Raw genomic sequence first — 22,118 nt, 5'->3', positions numbered from 1 at the left:
GCCCTATTACTAGAGACAAAATGTTTCTCCATTTAATACATAGAACTATGGGACTTGATTTCTTTCACAGATTGGTGCATCTCTAATGGATCCCAACAAGTTCTTATTACTGGTACTTCAGAGGTATGAACTTGCTGATGCTTTTAACAAGACCATATCCATAAAAGACCAGGTAAGTGATAGAAACTGATATGTAAGTTAATCCAAAGAAAATATTAATGTTAACTATTTTAATCATATATAAGATTATTTATTTACATATGTATATCTCCAAGCACCACACACATACATAAAACATACATGTACTTCTGAATGTACATACATATACTCTTTTTACTCTGTAAAAATTAGAATGTAGTTTGCCCTCCATATACATGGATGCAGAATCCTGACCTACTAGTCAGTATATATAAGGGACTTGAGCATCTGTGGATTTTGGTATCTGCAAGGGTCCTGGAGTAATCCCCTGAGGATACTGAGTGATGACTGTATACAGATTAACAAAAAGGAGAAGAAAATCAAATGAAACTCTGCCTCCTAGAAATGATCACTTTTAAAGTTTTGGTGGTGTTTGTTTTTAAAGGAAAAATTGAATCTTTCATATGTGCTATTTTGCAATTTGCTTCCTGTGCTTAATGAAATATTGTGATACTTTTTTTTCTTGGCATTAAAGAAGTATATAACTGCATCTTTTTTAACATAATTTTTAATGGCTGTGTAATATTGCACTTTATACTTTAGTCTCCTATTGCTGAAGGGGTTTTTTGATTTTTGTTGCTCTTATGAACATCTCTGCACCTCAAGGTTTAAATACTTGCCTACTTATTTTGTTAAAATAAATTCTTAGGGGTAGATTTGCTGGAGAATGCAGCATACCCTTTCTTATGTTTCTTGAATAGATATTGTCAAACTGACTCTCTCTAGCAGTATATACATCTGTAATGGCACTGGTACTTTGTTGATCTAATGTGTGAAAGATGGTGTTTAATTTTTGCAGTTTTTTAGTTATCAGTGAGGTTGACTTTGTTTTCATGATTATTGACTTTTTTTTTCTCCTTTTTGTTAGTGAATTATCTGTTCCTGTCCTTCACCTTTTTCCTGTTTCTATAAAAGTTCCTTATTTAGTAAGGATATTCTTTATTTGTATTTATTACCTTTTTTCAGTTTATAGTTTGTCTCTGGAGTTTTATCACCTCTTCATTGTTTTAATATTTCATACCAGTTTATAAAGTAGCCTTTGTAATTTATGAATTACATTATTTTATTCTTCAAATTAGAAGTCACTTACAAAGGCACAAAGAATAGGATACAAAATACAAAGCTAATTTTGTCATGTTTTTATACTCAGTGAAAATGAGTATCTAATTTACTATAGTATTTAAATAACAGGTGTTTTAGGGAGGTGTACACTCACCATAGCTGTTAGTTACATATTTGTAGCCACTGTCTCACCAACCCTGTTAAGAAGGAAGCCATAGTACAGGGAAGGTTAAAGGTTAAAGAATTCTTTTGCTGACTGAAGGCTTGGTGGATAATAAGGATAATAAAAACAATAATAATATTTAGCAATTGTTATTGAGTTCTTCGGAGAAGGCAGTGGCAACCCACTCCAGTACTCTTGCCTGGAAAATCCCATGGATGGAGGAGCCTGGTAGGCTGCAGTCCATAGGATCGCGAAGAGTCGGACACTACTGAATATCTTCACTTTGACTTTTCACTTTCATGCATTGGAGAAGGAAATGGCAACCCACTCCAGTATTCTCGCCTGGAGAATCCCAGGGAGGGCAGAGCCTGGTGGGCTTTGCCATCCATGGGTTCGCACAGAGTTGGACACGACTGAAGCAACTTAGCAGCAGCAGCAGCAGCATTGAGTTCTTAATTACATGCTAAGTATTGTGACCTTGTAGAGTTTGAAGCCAACAAAAGGGAATTATTCATCTCATAATTCTCTGTTGCTGTGGTCTGAAAGAAAATACTGGATTGGCTGGACTGTCAGTCTGATCCCCCCAAAAATGTGTGTTTTATGGTGGCTTTTGGTTCTTATGTAACTAATTTTTTCTTTTATAATTCTACAGGATTTGGTTAAGCAGTATAATACCTTAATAGAAGAAATGCTTCAAGTCCTCATCTATATAGTGGGTAAGAGTAAAAGATGTTTTGAAACAGAGCATGAGTTACTTTATAGAGAGAACATTAGTAAGAACTCTAAGTTACTTTGTTCTTCTCCCAAATATAGCAGAGAATATTAGAGATTGACATGACTAATGTGATTGATATGTTTAGAAACTCACCTTTAGAAAAACACAGCTATTACATCTTCATTTTTCAATACCTGATTTGTAATTGTTTGGACTTGTTTGTAGAGGTCTGGAAAATAAGTACCCTAGTTAGAAACATAGATGTAAAATAACTATATGCTAAGGGCTAAAAATTTTTTATATATATGTAAAATTTCAGTGTAACATACATCTAAGTAAGATGTATTTTCATCCAGTTCTATTAAATTATTTTGTGCCAATATTGGCCTTACTTCTGCTTTTATATATTCTATATTATAGTCTCTTGATTTTACCAGCTGTGTAAAAGTTCTTAACTTCTTATTCTGGCTCTTGTTTTTTACTTTACTGTTGGAGACACTGCTTTGTATTAATAGTTCCTGGTAAGGATTCTAGCCATTAGCCAAATCTGAAAACATGGGTATATTTTACTTGCTGTTTGTCAGGGGCTAGTTGCTGGACTAGCTGCTTGTCTCAGCAGAAAGTGTGGTAAACCTTCATTGCCACATGAGATGTAAATCTTTCAGGCACCAACTCTTCTGAAATAATTCCAGAGTATTCCGTAGGAAACTTCTGGAAAAAAATGGACAAGTTAAAAATGTGCAAAATATTTTTAAGTTGATGATATACATTACTAGATTACAAAACTTGAGGGGAATTTTTGTGTTTGTTCTTGGAATACTATGAAGAATTTCTGCTACTGCATATTAATACCATATATTAGAGTTGTCAATAGGTTTTGGTATTTTATATTTTCACTATTTTACTATTGCTATTATATTGCTGTTATTTTGTTTACCTAAATTCATTGGATATTTCCTTCGATGTCATTTTATTTTTAGTTAATACTTGCTACATTTCTAAGTTTATTACTTTTAAGAGCCATCATTTTTTAAAAAGTGTATGTATGTGTAAAATCTCTGGTAATATTACAGAGAAAACATCAATAAGTGTAAAAGATTTGGATTAAGAATCATAAGATCTAGTCTTGACCTTGCTATAAACTAACAAGAGCTAGTCTTGACCTTGCTATAAACTATCAAGAGCATGCCATTTACATTTTCAGGGGCTCAGATTCTTGATTTGTAAAATGTAAAAGTAATCTACATGATCTGTAAGATTCTTTCTAGCATGAAACCTACAGAGGGTACTGTTCTAGGGAAAAAATGAAAATTACAATGTATTTAAAGAGTAATGAGTCTGTTGAGAGTGAATTAAACTAACAAAATCTCATTGTTTTGCTGATTTGTAGAATTCAGATCTCTTAGACAAAAAAAAAAAAAAAAATCCTGTCTTTGTACTCTAATTACCCTCTTATAGATAATATCACAAGACTTTGTACACATTTAGTATTGAAATCATTAAGTACTATTGAATGCTGTGGCGTAAGATCAAATATATCAACTCTTCTTGAGGCATTGGGAATTAGATGCTGTTGACACCAGTGACATTCCCATAGTTAAAATTAGCTGTTTTCTGTCTCCATTTGGCAGTTTATTGAGATAAAAAATAGAAATCTGATCATGTGGTCATGCTGGCAATAGCATCCATTTCTGACACACATTACTGTTTTGTCATTTAGCCTATAGAGACATTTTTAAGTATTTTGTCTTTTAGTTTTCACTTTGTTCTTTCTTAAATAACAAGTAGAGACAAACTTGAGAAAGATCTTGAAAGAAAAGCTGTTGTTTCATGATCTTTTGTTGCTGCTGTTCAGTTGCTTAGTTGTGTCTGACTCTGTGACCCCATGGACTACAGCAAGCCAGACTTCCCTGTCCTTCACCATCTCTTGGAGCTTGCTCAAACTCATGTCCGTTGTGTTGGTGATAACATCCAACCATCTTGTCCTCTGTCATCCCCTTCTCCTCCTGCCTTCAATATTTCCCAGCATTAGAGTCTTTTCCAATGAGTGAGTTCTTTGCATCAGGTGGCCAAAGTATTGGAGCTTCAGCTTCAGCCTCAGTCCTTCCAATGAATATTCAAGGTTGGTTTCCTTTAGGATTGATTGGTTGGATCTTGTTGCTGTCCAAGGGACTCTCAAGATCTTCTCCAGCACCACAGTTAGAAAGCACCAATTCTTCAGCACTCAGCCTTCTTTATGGTCCATCTCTCACAGCCATACATGTTTACTAGAAAAACCATAGCTTTGACTATACAGATCTTTGTTGGCAAATTGATATCTTTGCTTTTTAATATGCTGTCTGGGTTTGTTATAGCTTTTCTTCCAAGGAGCAAGCATCTTTTAATTTCATGTTGTCCCATGATGGCCACTACCCTCTTTTCTGTTTTTTTGATTAGTAATACATGCTTATTTAATTGAGGGGCTTTGTTTATAATATTTGAGTGTGTGTGTCTAAGTTAAGACAAGCCCTGTGTTACTCAGATCTCTGTATTTTTCTTCCTCTTTCAGCATATAGACTGTTGTTTAGGTTTAGAAACATGTTCAAATAACTTTTGGTCACTCTCTCATAGATTTGATTTAATGTAGTGTTCTTTATTTACATGGAAAGCAATTAACTCTTACTTTTTCTTTTCATTTTTGTATTAGGAGAGCGTTACGTACCTGGAGTGGGAAATGTGACCAAAGAAGAGGTCACAATGAGAGAAATTACTCACTTGCTTTGTATTGAACCCATGCCACACAGTGCCATTGCCAAAAATTTACCTGAGAATGTAAGTCCAGTTTTATTTTTTTACTCCATTCGCATCAAGATGGGATAGTTTTTTCTTTTTCTCTAATTGGAAACTCTTGAAGTTTTAGGAAAATCTATTTTGATTTTCAGATATAAAACTCTCACCATTAATTTTTTAGTGGTATAAACCTTAATTCTGGGCTTTGGGGCATTAGGAAACATTTTAGGGATATTCTGGCTATTTAGAAAACACCTTAGAGCAATAAACTCTTTAATTTTTTTACTTTAACCTAAATTTTCTCCAGAGGAGGGGATAACTTTGTGAAATACTGAAACTATTTGGGTGGTGTGTTAGTCTGGGTCTTCTGAGAAGCAGATGTCAAGACAAAACATTTAAGTTTTTATTAGGAGTAATGACTGTGAGAGGATTGATGAGGGAGCTGGGAAAGTCTGGGGGAGCCATCAAACTGTAGTGCAAGTCTGATCCCAGATGAAGAAAGAGGGAAGGAAGATTAGGTAGGAATGTCCTGGACTGCTGGGTAGTCTAATCAAGATTTGGTGCCTTCCCACGCCTCCCTGAGTGAGCCTGCATTAGTGTCTCTGTTCCTCTAACTGGAGGTCTGCAGGGTGCATTCTCATAGCCGTCCCAGGTGATCTTTACATTCAGTGTTGTTGATTTTTAAGCAGTAATCCTACAGATTATAAGTCATATTTTAACACATATTTTTAAATTATGCATTAGAACAATGATTCTTATAAGAGGTTAAACTTACCTTTACTATCAAGGCTTTCCAGAGAAGTAGAATAAAAATAAGCCTTGACTCTTGGTCATTTTTCTTCCAAAATATCCATAGTGCTTTTCTAGTTTCACTGTTAACTGATTCTCAAACTTTAACCATATCACCTTCATAATTTCTGCACATCTGTCTACCAAATTACTAGTACATTTTAAAATTAACTTACATTTTCCCTTAGCATCTTTTTAAGCAACAATACAATGAAATAGTAGGTTTGACATTCTAGATTAATTTTTTCTTAATACATGTTAAGATAAATGAATAATTGTTCAAAAATTTAAGGATATATAACTGTGCCACCTAAAAACAATTTCACATACCATCAGTTCAGTTCAGTCACTCAGTCATGTCCAACTCTTTAGGACCCGATGGACTGCAGCATGCCAGGCCTCCCTGTCCATCACCAACTCCCGGAGTTTACCCAAACTCATGTCCATTGAGTCAGTGATGCCATCCAACCATCTCATCCTCTGTCATCCCCTTCTCCTCCCGCCTTCAATCTTTCCCAGCATCAGGGTCTTTTCCAATGAGTCAGTTCTTCGCATCAGGTGGCCAAAGTATTGGAGTTTCAACTTCAACATCAGTCCTTCCAATGAATATCCGGGACTGATTTCCTTTAGGATGGACTGGTTGGATCTCCTTGCAGTCCAAGAGATTCTCAAGAGTCTTTTCCAACACCACAGTTCAAAAGCATCAATTTTTCAGTGCTCAGCTTTCTTCACAGTCCAACTCTCACATCCATACATGACTACTGGAAAAACCATAGCTTTTACTAGATGGACCCTTGTTGGCAAAGTAATGTCTCTGCTTTTGAATATGCTATCTAGGTTGGTCATAAATTTTCTTCCAAGGAGTAAGCGTCTTTTAATTTCATGGCTGCAGTCACCATCTGCAGTGCTTTTGGAGCCAAAAAAAAAAAAATACATACCATATTTAAATAAAATACATACAAAAAATAAATAAATACATACCATAAACACCATAAATAAATACCAAAAAAATACATACCATATTTTGCAAAAAAATAGCAAGCTTTAATGTATACCCTTACTTTCCACCGCTTTCAAGTACTTTTTTAAAGGAAGCTAAATTTCTTAATTTTTTGCAGCACTGTAGGAGCCTATGAGCTTGCTTTAGTATATTGACTAAGTCCTTATCCTGATTTTAAATGACTTCATTTAAAAAAAAAAAAAAGATTCCTTGTTGGGACTTCCTGGTAGTCCAATGGTTAGGACTCTGCCTTTCCACTGGAGGGGTCATGGGTTCAATTCCTGGTTAAGGAACTAAGATCCCACATGTGATGTAGCCTGACCAAAAAGAAAAAGAAAAATTTTTTGTTAAAGTTCAAGCCAATTTAAAAAAAAAAATTACAATTGCAGAAGCCAGTATATATTTGGACATCTACTTGCCTGGAAAATCCCATGGACGGAGGAGCCTGGTAGGCTGCAGTCCATGAGGTCACTAAGAGTTGGACATGACTGAGCGACTTCACTTTCACTTTTCACTTTCATGCATTGGAGAAGGAAATGTCAACCCACTCCAGTGTTCTTGCCTGGAGAATCCCAGGGACAGAGGAGCCTGGTGGGAGGCCGTCCATGGGGTCGCACAGAGTCGGACGCGACTGAAGTGACTTAGCAGCATATATGTGTTTTACCATAGATCCTATTTATTTTGTTACCTTGGTTTTCGGATTAGTTCAGCATGGACATGTGCTTAAATGATTTGGGTGAATAACATACTAGATAAAGAAAATAACAGTTTCTTTGAATTACTGGTTGTATGTGTATACATATATGGTAAATTTAGATTAAATTTCTTCCTTAAGCAATTTACACAGGCATCTTACCTCTGTTAAGAAATCCATCCCTCAAAGCTAATAGGTTTTAGACCTAATTTTTAAATATTGGAAATTGATCTTATTTTGAATTATTTTTAAAATACTCAGAAATGTCTTGAAAGGGTATTTCAGTTCACAGTAAGAGAAAACAAAGTCATTATGTGAAGGTAAAAATAACAAAAATATCGTTTCAACAGGAAAATAATGAAACTGGCTTAGAGAATGTCATAAACAAAGTGGCCACATTTAAGTAAGTACTTAATATTTATGCTTATTCTGAAAGGTAGGTCAATCTTTGTCTTGTAATTTGAATTCTTGTAGAAGTTCTGAAGTTCTTTTCTGAACTCCTGAAAGCAAAATTCAAGTGTAGACAGAAAGGGTGAGGTCTAGGGGTGCACTGAAGGCACTTAGTACCTGTATGCTGAAGAAGGGAGTGTTTTTTGGCAAATCAATGAGAGATATCCACTTTTTATGTTAGGTGACTTAATAAGTAAGCAAACCTTTCTGATAATCTCTTTCCCATCAATTCTAAGCCATGACTTCATTTATTCTATTAAATTTTCATTTTGTATACTTATTTAAAATTTTTCTCTGCTAGGATTAAAATATTTTGCAATTGTTTGATTCTTTGAGATGTGTAAAATGGAAATAAGATTTTAAAAGGTTAATTCTTGAAATTAAAATAATTGATACTAGTAGTGAATTTCTACTTGTTATTGTCATGAACTCATAAATTGCTAGTGTCAAATACCTTTAAAAATAGAATATAGCTTTTTTATGCTCTAATAATATTCAGTAAGATATTTCACTTACTTTGATAGAGAGCAAAAGCTGTTTAATGTGCAGTAATACGCCTTTTAGCTTTAGTGTTTTTCCTTATAGTTCTCTATAGAGGATTCAGTATTTCATTTGAATTTACAATTTCCTAAGGACATGATATCTTAACTACTATTTTAGATTTCGCCTTTGACAATGCAAGCTTTAGTTGAATAGGCAGTCTTAGGCTTCAGAGGCTAAAAACAAAGCCTTAGCGATTAAGTAGAGCATGGGATCAGATCTACATGGTATAAAATAAACTTTTTCATATTTGTTTAAATTTCATAATTATGAGACACATCTGTTACCAGGACTTTGAGCTTACAGTGTTAAATTTTTTAGTTTATTTTCATGAAATGAAATTTGTCATTCAATTTAAGCAAGCTGAATGAGATATGATTGTTTTCTTTCTCTTGATTTTAAGATTAAATTTTAGGTTCTTACTTTGTGTTACTTTATACTTCAAGGGTAGTGCAGTTCACCTCTGTATTTTCTGTCTTTTTAGGAAACCAGGTGTATCAGGCCATGGAGTTTATGAATTGAAGGATGAATCACTGAAAGACTTTAATATGTACTTTTATCATTACTCCAAAACACAGCATAGCAAGGTATGAAAAGTTACCCTCTTCGATAAATAAACCGAAAATGCTTTAGGCTTTCCAGCTCCATAGACAATCCCCTGGTTTTTCTGTAGTTTCATACTGGTTTTCATTATTAGAGGGCATTATCTTACCCAAGAAATTAAAATTGAATCAATAATACTATCTAGTATGTAGTCACTATTCAAATTTTCCTGATTATACCAAAAATATTCTTTATAATTATGTTGGGGTAGGAGGATTCAATCAAAGATCATGTACTTCATTTGCTGTCATGTTTCTATAATCTCCTTTAATTGGGAATACTCTTTTTGCCTTTTTTTGTTTTTCATAACATTCACATTTCTGTCAATGTCAACTAGTATAGGCTAGTTGTCTTTTAGAATACCCAATATTCTGGATATGTCTAATTTTATTCCCATGAGTAGATTCAAGTTAAGCATTTTGGAGCAAGAATACTACATAGGTGACATATTGTATCTCATCAGTAGACGCATAATGTCTGTTTGTCCTATTAAGGATGATGTTAAGTTAGATCACTTTGTTAAGGTGATGAGTGAAGTTAAGTTAGATCATTCAGTTAAGTTTGATGTCTGGCTTTGTTGTTATAAAATGAATGAGTTCCAGTTTTTAGTACAATGCCCTGTATATAATAGACGCTAGGTAAATATTGTTGACTGAAAGAAATGGGGAGCTAAATTAATGATGAGGATTATTACCATCTATTTTGCAGTGACCTTCCCTAGGACGATGATTTTGTTTCTGGAATAAGGTAGCATTTGCATACATATTTCAGTATGTAAAGTATTTTGGTAGGTTTCCTGCCTACTTTAGATTACTCCATTTGTTTCATGCTTGTCAAGTGTTATATTTTAAGATAGGCCTTTTTTTTTTTTAATATATATAGGCTGAACACATGCAGAAGAAAAGGAGAAAACAGGAAAACAAAGATGAAGGTAAAAGTGAGATTCTAAATTGACTGACTTTGTATTCTGATTTTGTAGCAGCAAAGCATATAGTGTTTTGTTTTTGTTGTTTTTTTAAGTGAGCAACTAATGGAATGCAAAGAACCCTTTGTTTCTTGTTGACATATTAAGACATAGCGTACATCAATGGTGATAGAATTTTAAATTTTAACAAATGGAGTTCATTTTGGGCGACTTACATAGTGACTCATATTTCCCATAGTATTAATGTTTTCAGTGCTTTAAAGATAACAAAGATCCTATGTTGTTTTGCATATAGTATATGATTCTGATATTTGAAATTTAACATGTCTGATAACCCAAATAAAATAGTAACTGCTTATCTCTTCTGACATTGATCTCCTCCCCACCTTAGCATTACCACCACCACCACCTCCTGAATTCTGCCCTGCTTTCAGCAAAGCAGTTAACCTTCTCAATTGTGATATCATGATGTACATTCTCAGGACCATATTTGAGCGGGCAGTAGATCCAGATTCTAACTTGTGGACTGAAGGAATGCTCCAGATGGTATGTATACTGAAAATATTTTCTCTCTTTCAGATACTTTCTCTACTTCATAGAGGTCTTCAGGGCCTGGAGAAGTCTACCTTTCTGACCTTCAGTTAGAACCACAGCTAGAGCACCTGAGACCTAAAAGCCATTGAAAACAGCTCAGATGTGGCAGAGATTTCCTTGTGACACAGTCTCAAACTTTCAGGATCCTTACTCTTGGGAATAATTTACATTAAAAAAAATAAATAAAAACAGAGGAAAAATGGAAAAGGCCTATTCCTGCTAATAATAAATGGGCATGTCATTATCGTATCACAGTTTCCTATATTTTTTGTTTCACATGTACTGTTTCATAGAGTTGTTTGAGACTTAGCTCATTAAATGGAAGCAACTATTTTTTTCTCCATAGTGTTATAGATAAGTTACTTAATAATGTCACCTTTGGTAGCTATAATTGGTACTTATTTAGCACCTGCCTAACTGAATTTCCTTGACTGTTACTGATCTAGAGGCTGTAAATGATGTCATACTCTATGTGTGTCTCACATTTTTTCAGTAACAGTGATAAATAAATGCACTAAAACTTTCAACCCATAGAGACATATTTGAAGTCAAAAGTTAAAATTTTTCTTTCTGCCTCCTAGCACCCTGTCTAAAAGGTTTGTGTCTTTTGGAATTAATTCCGCATTAGTGCATATAGGCCTAACACATGCTCAGTAGCTGCATATTCCATTATGGACATCTATGATGCATTTAACTATCTCCTATTAATATGCTTTTAGGTTGTTTTTAGGTATTTGTATAACAAAGAACTGGAGAAGGAAATGGCAACCCACTCTAGTATTCTTGCCTGGAGGATCCCATGGATAAAGGTCCGTGGGGTCACAAGAGTCAGACATGATTAGTGACTAAACCACCACCAACCATAACAAAGAACACTTTCCAGGTGGCTCAGTGGTAAAGAATCTGCCTGCCAGTGCAGGAGATGTGGCTTCAATCCCTGAGGAGGAAATGGCAACCCACTCTAGTATTCTTGCTGAGAAGATTCCATGGACAGAGGAGCCTGGCAGGCTACAGTCCATGGGGTTTCCAAAGAGTTGGAGATGACTTAGCAACTAAACAACAGAATCCTACTCATGAGGGCACACACACACACACACACACATAATAAAGAACACTAAAATGAATGTTGTATTTGTATACTTAAGTAAGTGAATCTATCACACTGATTCCTAGTTCTGGGTCTATACGTTTATATTACTAATAGATATTGTCTACTTGGCTTCCAAAAACATCATACTGGTTTACTTTCCCATTACCAGCGTGATGAGAAATGCCTGCTTCCTAACACTTTTGTCACTCCTGTATTATAATAAGCTCTAAAATTTGCCATTTTAATAGGTGAAAAATAGATAATCTTGTTTGTTTCACTTACATTTCTTTAAGTGAGGTTGAACGTTCTTTTTTTTTTACTGTGCCATGCAGCTTGCCCTGAGCAAGGATCTAACCCAGGCCAAGGCATTGGAAGCCTAGAATCTTAACCACTAGGCCACCAGGGAACTCCCAAGGTTGAACATTTTTCATATGTGTATATATCATTTCTTTCTCTGTGAACTGTTTGTTCTTAAACTTTGCACATTTTTTTACCTGTTAGATTGCTTACTTTTATACCTCTATTTAAAATATACTTACCTGAAGAAGTGCAGTTCTAAAGATCTTGTCCTATTTTCCTCTTTCAGGCATTTCACATTCTAGCATTGGGCTTACTAGAAGAAAAGCAACAGCTTCAAAAATCTCCTGAAGAAGAAGTGACATTTGACTTTTACCATAAGGCCTCAAGTATGTTTTAGTATCATTTTCAGCAGTTTTAGCTAATTGCCAATTTGTAATGGAAAATTTAATTCTAATGGAGTTTTTTTTCCCCCTTATTTATTTTTTTAATCTATTTTTTAATTGGAGGAAAATTGCTTTACAATGTTGTGTTGGTTTCTGCCATACAGCAATGCAAATTAGCCATAATTATACATATATCACCTCCCTCTTTAGTTTCTCTCCCCTCCTCCCATCCCACCGCTCTAGATCATCACAGAGTGCTGGCTGGGCAACTTCTCACCAGCTATCTATTTTACACATGGTGGTGTACATATGTCTGTGCTACTTTCTTCATTTGCCTCACTCTCTCCTTTCCCCACTGTGTCCATGAGTCTGTTCTCTGTCTGCATCTCCTTTCCTTCCCTGAAAATAGACTTGTCAATACCATTTTTATAGATTCCATATATATATATTAATATATGATATTTGTTTTTCTCTTTCTGACTTACTTCATTCTATATAATAGGCTTTAGGTTCATGCACCTCACTAGAACTGACTCAGATGTGTTCTTTTTTTATGGCTGAGTAATATCCCATCTTGGGGCTTCCCTTGTACCTCACTTGGTAAAGAATCTGCCTGCAGTGCAGGAGACCCGGGTTTGATCCCTGGGTTGGGAAGATCCCCTGGAGAAGGAAATGGCAACCCACTCCAGTATCCTTGCCTGGAAAATCTCATGGACAGGGGAGCCTGGTGGGCTGCAGTCCATGGAGTCACAAAGAGTCGGGCACGACTGAGTGACTAACTCATAATATTCCATTTTATATATGTGCCATATCTTCCTTATCCATTCATCTGTCAATGAACATCTAGGTTGCTTATGTGTCCTACGTAAATAGTGCTACTGTGAACATTAGGATACATGTGTCTTTTTCAGTTATGGTTTTCTCAGGGTCTGTGCCCAGTGGTGGGGTTATTGGATCATATGATATTTTATTCCTAGTTTTCATACTGTTCTCCATAGTGGCTCTATCAATTTACATTCCCACCAACAGTGCAAGAGGGTTTCTGATAAAGTTTAGTTAGTCCTTAAGACAAAAAACTCTGAAATTGCTTTAAATCTTTTCCTAGCATCTTTAGTTTTTAAAATTTTCAATAGTGCAAATAATGTTTTTTAATCCTCACAACAATCCTTTTACTGCACAATCTCATCCCCCTTTTGTGGAGGCTGCATACACTGAAGGTTTCTTACTTTCATTCCTTGTCACAGTATTATCAAATATATGCTGCTATATCAACCATAATATTCAGAGTTCCCATCTATGAAAGTTTTGATGTTTCTGAATTTAAAATGATTGCAGAAGTCTGAGTGAATGATAATGTGTTTTGCATCGTTTTCAACCTGAAAGAGCAGGATAGGTTTAGATTGGATTTTTGTTAAATGCTACGTCATTAAGACAGTTTTTTCAGAGCACATTCCAGGAACATTTGATTTATAAAATCAATAAGAGAAAAGCATCTCATTTTCTATTTAAACACTTTTTTTTTTTAGATTCTTGCATACAGCCTAAACCTATTCAGTTTATAGGTATGACTGCTCTCACTTCCATATTTTGGGGCGCTTTGTGTCTCAGTAAGTATTTTTACTAGACAGCGAGCAAAGTAGAGGAAAGGCAAGAGACAGATCTCTAAGGGTACTTTTCACTTCACAGACCCAGTAGAAGATGTACAAGAGAGACCTAAAGTAATTCCAGTTTTTCAAGTTATTTAATTTAGTATTTGGTACTTCGTGTGATTGCAGAGTCTTCCATTGAAAAATTAATGTAGCTAAGGGATTGAGTCCAAACTTTATCAATGTGAATAACATTAACTGTAAATTAAAATTTATATGTAATTATGAAGTACATGTTTATGATGTAGAATTTTTGTGTTTTAAAAAAGGATTGGGAAGTTCAGCCATGAATGCTCAGAATATACAAATGCTTTTGGAAAAACTCAAGGGGATTCCACAGTTAGAAGGCCAAAAGGACATGATTACGTGGATACTCCAGGTAAACTTAAAAATAAACGAATCATATCTGGTTTAAATATTTAAGAATCCTCTGCATGCCTCTAAGATTAAATCATAGTATTTGCTAATTGTAAAATTATTTATTACTGATCTTCATGGTCACTTGTAATTTTTCATGTTAGTAATACTAATTTGCTGCTGCTGCTAAGTCGCTTCAGTCGTGTCCTACTCTGTGAGACCCCATAGACGGAAGCCCACCAGGCTCCCCCGTCCCTGGGATTCTCCAGGCAAGAATACTGGAGTGGGTTGCCATTTCCTTCTCCAAGACATGAAAGTGAAAAGTGAAAGTGAAGCCGCTCAGTCGTGTCCGACTCTTTGCAACCCCATGGACTGCAGCCCACCAGGCTCCTCCATCCATGGGATTTTTCAGGCAAGAGTACTGGAGTGGGTTGCCACTGCCTCCTAGAGTTACACTATTACAATCATTGATCATATATCAAACTATACATTTGATCAGCTGTTTCAAGTCTAGTCATCATTTCCGTTGAAGGTTCAGTCATATACTTGGTAATACAAAAAATAGTAATCTTGTGAAACAAGCAAAATACAAATGGTATAGTTAATAACATTAGTGGAATTAAAAGTAAATATTTTAGCTGTGAACCTCTCATACCAGTTTTTTTTTTAAAGATTGTCAAGACTAGGGAATGGGTCACTTAGAGCAGTAATCTGATTTTTCATGTGGTTCAAATGTGTTACATTAAAGGATTTATCAGGTACAAAAATACAGCGTTCAGTTTGAATTATAGCACAGATATCTCCCTGAGATGCTGTAAGGTGTCAAGGGTCTTGCAGTTGTGTAGCACTGCCTTTCTCATCATAGAGATCTCAGAATTCAATAGGCTAATAGCCCGGTTACTATCATTTAAAGCTTATGAAAGTTGTCAAGGCTTAGATGTGGTCAGTTACATCCTGCAACCCCATTGAAGGCACACACACACACACAAGTTGCTAAATGGTTATACCAGTAGAATACAGATCTTTGACCCATTGGGATCATACCAGTGGTAGATTGGTTGGGGTTACCTGTAATTTGTTAACATGTATGACCTTAAATTCATGGGAATCCCAGGCTACACCTTTGTATCATCCCTGTAGATGTCAAGGCCATAAATTAATGCCACAAATCCACTGAGTTCTATACCAATCACTCTCTCTAAGGGTAATAACAGGCATAGTTCATAAAGCACCCAGCCTTGTCTCATAATTACCAGGTTGATCATTTTTAGTATGATTTAACCGTTCCCGACATAGAGGAGCCTTTAAACTTAAGTGACCATAGCCTGGTGTTAACCATGTTGATCCTCCCCATAATTGTAGGAGTTTTCCTTTTAATAGATGAGAAGTTAATTTTTTTTGAGACTTAGCTCATCACTCCAATTGAGTTTAAATGACCCTAAGAGGAAACTTAAATCTATGGCCAGCTTCTGAGCAGGTATTTTTAATTGACCAGGTGAGAGGATCCCATCTAGAATTATTATGAATAGATAGAACAGGACATTTCCCTATGTTTTAGTGGAGGAGTCTTTTTAATAAATTAAAATTTGTTTTATTAGTAAATATGTATTGTAAAACTGCTATGTGCCATGCTCATTTCTAGGCTCTGAAAAAGACAGATAAGGTGGTTGTTATCATAAAGTATACACTGAGGTACAGACAATAAACAAAAAATACCAGGATAATTCAGTAGATAAGTAGGGGCAACTTTATATGGGTAATCAGAAAGGCTGGCTTTAGGTAGTAACTTGGAACTGAAAGACAGGGAGCCAGTCTTACAGTAATCTGGGAAGGTACTCCAGATTGAGGAGGCAGCAATGCAAAAGCTCTGAGGTGGCCAGGGAGAAGGCTAGTGTGACTGGAACATAATGGGGGAGGTAGAGAAAGGTAAAGTCAGGCAGCAAAGTCAGAGGCGTTGCCAGGGGCCAGGTCATATAGGATCTTAGAGGTCAAGGGTAAATGGATTATAAGGACAAGAATAAAAACAGGAACACCATTAAAAGGACTGCAGTAAACCTGGTGAGAAATGAGCCATGACGTAGGCTAGGGGGCAGATGGCAAGAAGCTGGACTGATTCAGGTATAATGTGGCAGTAGGAACTATAGAACTTGCTGATAGATTTGATGGAAGGAATGAGAGAAATCAAAGATGACTTAACTTGGAGCTTGAACTGTTAAGTGGATGGCAGTACCTTTGAGGAGAAGTTGATGAGGTGTAGAGAGGTCAGGAATGTTACTTTAATGGAAAACCCTCCAAATGGAAACATGAAACCAAGGTTATGAAGTTTCTTCTCACTGTATTTATTAAAATATTTTTATGTTATCAGCTAGATATTATTTTGATAATTAGAATATAGTGTTTTTTGCCACATTTATATCAATTGGAGATCTTTGTACTGCTTTGTAATTCAAGCAGTCTGTTCTTTTGATTACTTAATCAGAAATACTTCTTAAACAAGTGTGATATAATTTGATACGCAACTATAACATAATGTTATTACCAAGATTTTTCTTGAAGCAGATTTCATAATTTAGTATTTTTCTTAAACTTACCAATATGATCATTTTAAAATATAAAACAAAAACAAAAGAAGTGAAGTAGATAACTATTTTATAAATTTCATTCATATGTGGAATATTATGGGGAGGGAGGAGGGTTCAGGATGGGGAACACATGTATACCTGTGGTGGATTCATTTTGATATTTGGCAAAACTAATACAATTATGTAAAGTTTAAAAATAAAATAAAATTTAAAAAATTTTAAAAATAAATAAATAAACGAATAGATCAAAACCAATCACATATATACAGAGACCAGAGTAGTGATTACCAGAAGGAAGGGAGTAAGGGGAGAGTGAAATGGGCAAAGGAAGTCAAACTGTATCATAACGGATGGAAACTAAGCTTTTGATGTGAGCATGCTATAGTGTATGGAGATGTAGAAATACAACATTGTGTATGTGAAACTTGTAGAATGTTATAAGCCAATGATAACCTCAATTAACAAAAAGTGAACTGAACTGTCATTTAGTCCAACATTTATATCCTGTGTAAATGGTGTTATAAATTGGAGATCTGGCCCTGAAAGTTTATTTTTCTATTACATACCAAAGTTCATTGTCAAACTATATGAAAAGCACAAATGTCTGATCTTACAAACATTAGATGATAATCCAAATGATTAAAGTTTTAAGTTCTTTGTGGGAGGTTTCCCACATGAAACTGAGGCTCTTTCAAAATATAAATACTGTAAGTTTTATGGATGTGATATCTTATTTCTGGAATCTTAATATTTATTAATAAAAATGAGATAGCTCTTCCTGGGCACTGACTGTGGAGGTAGCCATCTCCTACTTGGCATTATGGCCACTCTCATAAAGCCCAAGATTGTCAAAAAGAGGACCTGAGGACCAAGAAGTTCATCTGGCACCAGTCAGGGCAATATGTCAAAATTAAATGTAACTGGAGAAAACCAGCATTGACAGTGGGATGCCAGAAGACTCAAGGGCCAGATAATGTTGGGAGCAACAGGAAAACAAAGCACATGCTACCCAGTGGCTTCCGAAAGTTCCTGGTCCATAACATTGAGGAGCTTGAGGTGCCGCTAGTATGCAACAAATCTTACTGTACACCAAATCTTATTGTACAAACAAATCTGTCTCCTCCAAGAAGTGCAAAGCAGTTGTGGAGAGAACAGCCCAGCTGGCCACCCGAGTCACCAGTTCCTGTGCCAGGCTGTGCAGTGAAGACGAGTACACAACACATGTGCATGTTGTGTCAATAAAACCGTAAAACTCAGACATGAAAAGAGCAAGATAGATCTGTATAAGCTACTTGCAAACACCTCTAAAGATAAATGATTCAGTGAAAATGGAAAGTAGGAAACGACATATACTAGTAGGATCAGTTTTTATGAGACTATATATAAAGAAATATATATTCTAATTTTTTTTCCTGCAAAGAAATGCTAATTATCTTTAAATTTAGTTGATTTGGGCGAGAGGGACTGGCATCAGGAAGAAAAGATTTCACTTTCCGTATCATATCTTTGTCTTTATGTCTTTGCACTAGCAATGTTATTTGAAATTAAAAAAAAAAAAAAAATTCCCCTAGAAAACAGAGGTATGCTTATCCTGCAGACTGATTCTGCTGATTTTTGCTATCTTCAAACTTCTTTTTAGCTGAATTGCTACTTATTACGTATTTATATGTATGTGTGTATGCATGTGTGTGGGTGTGAGTGTGTGTGTAAACAGCTTAAGTCAAAAACATTTGGAAACATGACAAAATCAGATGAGTTAATTTTTCTGTTCTGCTCAATTTAACCAAACTTTAACCAGACTTTTTTTTTTTTTTAACATTTCATCTGTTTTTCACAGATGTTTGACACCGTGAAGCGATTAAGAGAAAAATCTTGTTTAATTGTAGCAACTACATCAGGATCAGATTCTATTAAGAATGATGAGGTAATAACATTATAATGACAGAGATATTCATCTCTGTCTTTGAACTTCACTGGCATGAGGGACTGCTTCTGTTACGTTACAAGGAACCTATTTATTGTAAGGTATATAGGAAAAGCAGAGGAAATTGCTTTTCAATGGAGCTCTGTTGAAAAATACCATATTTTATTAATTTTTGAAGTATTTTAATATCAGAAGTTGGAAAGTCTTACAATCCATGCCTTCTTATTATTTAATCAGCAACATTCATAGTGGAACTCAGGATTATGGTGCATCTTAGGTTCAATAAAATGCAATAATATTTAGGTTATGAATTTTTCCATAGTATAATGAATCAGGTTTTGAGGATTCTAGTCTTAAAATTGTTGAAATATTTTTACTTGCGGTTATTAACTATCTTTTCTAAAAGAAAAACACTGGTCTTAAGTTAAAATAAGTAAAAAGACACCAATATATCTCAGTAATGTTAACATTCTCATTCTTAGCAATGGGTCTAGGAGTAACTGTTAGACATCACCAAGTTGATTTTAAATTGATTAAATGTCAGTCATTAAATGGTTGACAGGTGATTCAGAATTACTATTTAACTTTGTTTTTTAATATATCTGCATTGAATATGAAAGGCAGTTTGTTAGATATTTAAGGTACTTGGCCTTTTAATTTAAATTTTTTTTTAATGAGTTAAATTATTGATGTAAACAAAAGAGCAGTTGGTTGTATGATGTGATGAAGCCTGTATGTGGATTTTAAGACATCAGATTGAATCTGAGTTTACTATAGGAAATTTTTCCTAAGTAAACAGTATATGTAGATTTTAACAATGGATTTTACCTAATTTTTGTGGTCTCTCAATACTCAGATTACTCATGATAAAGAAAAAGCAGAACGAAAAAGAAAAGCTGAAGCTGCTAGGCTGCATCGCCAGAAGATCATGGCTCAGATGTCTGCCTTACAGAAAAACTTCATTGAAACTCACAAACTCATGTATGACAGTACGTCAGAAATGTCTGGGAAAGAAGACTCCATTATGGAAGAAGAGAGGTAAAATAAAAGCAAAACCAAAAATTAGCAGTTCAGTTTTTCTTGGAGGAAAAATTACATATTCACTTTTAAATAGTGTCTTTTCAAAATATATTTTAAAGTAAGCACAGTTACACTACTTTTAAGCTAGCAAAGGCACAGTGAAACCTCTTAGTGGATGTAATTTTATGTTGATGCACAGTTAAAGTATGCAGTAAAGTTTGTCAGGAACCTTTACACACAAAAAGATATGAAGATGGAAACAGCAAAGATCAGCTCCTGTTCTCTTGTATGTGAGGGCTTTTTTAGGTGCATTTTTTAGTTCATATATTCCACCTTATTTTATATGAGTTCCAATAAAAATGACTGCTGTTACTATAGAATGGGAAAAAACAAAAACAGCTCTTCACCATGTTAGTTTTTCTTTTTTTCTAAAACAGAAGACAGTACTTAGACTTATAGTCATGGAGAACACACTGGAATATGTGTACATGTGTGTGTGCTCAGTTGTGTCTGACTCTTTACAACCCCATGGACTGTAGCCTGCCAGGCTCCTCTGTCCATGGGATTCTCCAGGCAAGAATACTGGACTGGGTTGCCATTTCCTCCTCCAGGGGATCTTCCCGACCAAGGAATGGAACCCGTGTCTCTTGTATCTTCTGCATGGACAGGCGGATTCTTTACCACTGCACCACCTGGAAAGCACATTGGAATGAGAATCAGTAAACCTCGTTTTCCGACTATATGACAATGGTGTGCTCTTAGGGAAATGAGTTAACTTTCTGAGAGCAGTGCACTGTGGGCTGTTATTTAGATACAGTAAGTAAAGGGAGGAGGCAAAATAATGGTACTTTGAAAGCATTCCAATTTAAAATATTGAAACTACCTTCTATGCTTATTTTTAAAAACAAGCTTTCAATGCTCTTTAAAATGATGTGAGTTTTGGATACTTTTAGGAAATTGTGCTTTTACAATAACAGTAGGAACATTATGCTATACATAATACATCTGTTATCCTGAAGCTGAGCACCCTGGCAAAGAATCACAAAGATTATTGACTCAATATTGTAAAGATTAAAATACATATATATGATGGTAAACTATCCTGGGATGACAACAGTAGTAAAACTAAAAACTAATACAAAATTTAAAGCAAGTAAAAGTCCCAGCCCCCTCAATATTACATATTAACAATATATTATTTGTTAAGTAATGAACAAGGGACTATTGTGTATTTATTTAAATGAGAGGTTTAAGCAGAAATGTACTCAGAATTAATTAGTGGCCCTAATGCTTTCAGAATATTTTTATTGCCTGATTGATTGTACACATAATATATGTATTGTCATTGAGAACAATTCACAGTAACACAGTAAGTTCCCTTTAACCATCCTCTACATTCCTGGTCCATCACCTATAGCCATTGTTATAAATAACTGTTGTTCTAGGTGTCTTTCTACACATTAGTAAACATGTGTATGTGAGTAATAATGAATCTTGTTTTGTGTGTTTTAGTGGCTTTTTAAAATTTTATCATACTTTGTCTGCAGCTTGCTTTTTCACTCTGTCTTTTAAATCTTTTCATGTCAATATTGATAGATCTGGAGTGTAGATTCTGCATCATTCTTCACAACTGCTGCATAGTATTACATATTATAGATATCCAGTATTTATCAGATTTTGGACACAAGGTGTTTTTCCCCTTATTTCCCAATTTTCCCATATTACAATGTGTCAGAACATTTTTATTTGTCCCCTTTTGCAATTCTACAAGTTCCTCTCTAGGGTGGAATCTATTAAATGAAAGGACTGGGTTATAAGTATTTAAAATTTTAGTAGATACTACTGTGCTATGCTATGCTATGCTAAGCTAAGTCGCTTCAGTCATGTCCAACTCTGTGCGACCCCATAGACGGCAGCCCACCAGGCTCCCCCGTCCCTGGGATTCTCCAGGAAGAACACTGGAGTGGGTTGCCATTTCCCTCTCCAGTGCATATTGCCCTCCAAAGTAGTTTGCCCAGTTGTCTACTCCCAGCAGTGTATAAAGAGTTCCTATTTCTTTCATTCTCACCAATACGTAAAATTATCAGCACTTGAAAATATTTGATATAATCAAGATTATAAATTTGTGCTGTTCTGAAGTTCCCTGATTAGTTAGTACTAGGTTGAGCATCTTTTCTTATGATTATTCACTAGCCTGTTACAGTTTGTCTTCCAGTTATCCTTTGCCCATCCATTTTGGGTACTCTACTTTTGTCTTACTGATTTCTAGAAGTCCTTTAAAATTATAGATATTAAAGTTTGTTCCATGTTTCCC

General features: G+C 35.1%; 1 protein-coding gene and 1 pseudogene across 3 annotated transcripts in view; both read left to right on the top strand.

Annotated features, from left to right (window-relative positions):
- The window catches only part of UBR1 (ubiquitin protein ligase E3 component n-recognin 1), a 152,265-nt gene that overhangs the window by 65,832 nt on the left and 64,315 nt on the right, over positions 1-22,118 (top strand). For all 3 annotated transcript variants that reach the window (NM_001205897.1, XM_059890429.1, XM_059890430.1), the window contains 11 exons: positions 71-172; positions 2,076-2,139; positions 4,825-4,949; positions 7,741-7,793; positions 8,865-8,967; positions 9,866-9,914; positions 10,300-10,454; positions 12,179-12,278; positions 14,191-14,300; positions 18,698-18,784; positions 19,641-19,822. In NM_001205897.1, the coding sequence (NP_001192826.1) occupies positions 71-172; positions 2,076-2,139; positions 4,825-4,949; positions 7,741-7,793; positions 8,865-8,967; positions 9,866-9,914; positions 10,300-10,454; positions 12,179-12,278; positions 14,191-14,300; positions 18,698-18,784; positions 19,641-19,822 (1,130 nt within the window). The remainder of the gene's footprint in view (positions 1-70; positions 173-2,075; positions 2,140-4,824; positions 4,950-7,740; positions 7,794-8,864; positions 8,968-9,865; positions 9,915-10,299; positions 10,455-12,178; positions 12,279-14,190; positions 14,301-18,697; positions 18,785-19,640; positions 19,823-22,118) is intronic.
- On the top strand, positions 14,322-18,689 carry LOC112448444 (large ribosomal subunit protein eL32-like; annotated as a pseudogene).

This window comes from Bos taurus, chromosome 10 (genome assembly GCF_002263795.3).
Source record: "Bos taurus isolate L1 Dominette 01449 registration number 42190680 breed Hereford chromosome 10, ARS-UCD2.0, whole genome shotgun sequence".
NCBI lineage: Eukaryota > Metazoa > Chordata > Mammalia > Artiodactyla > Bovidae > Bos > Bos taurus.
This window is presented reverse-complemented; position numbering and strand designations above follow the sequence as displayed.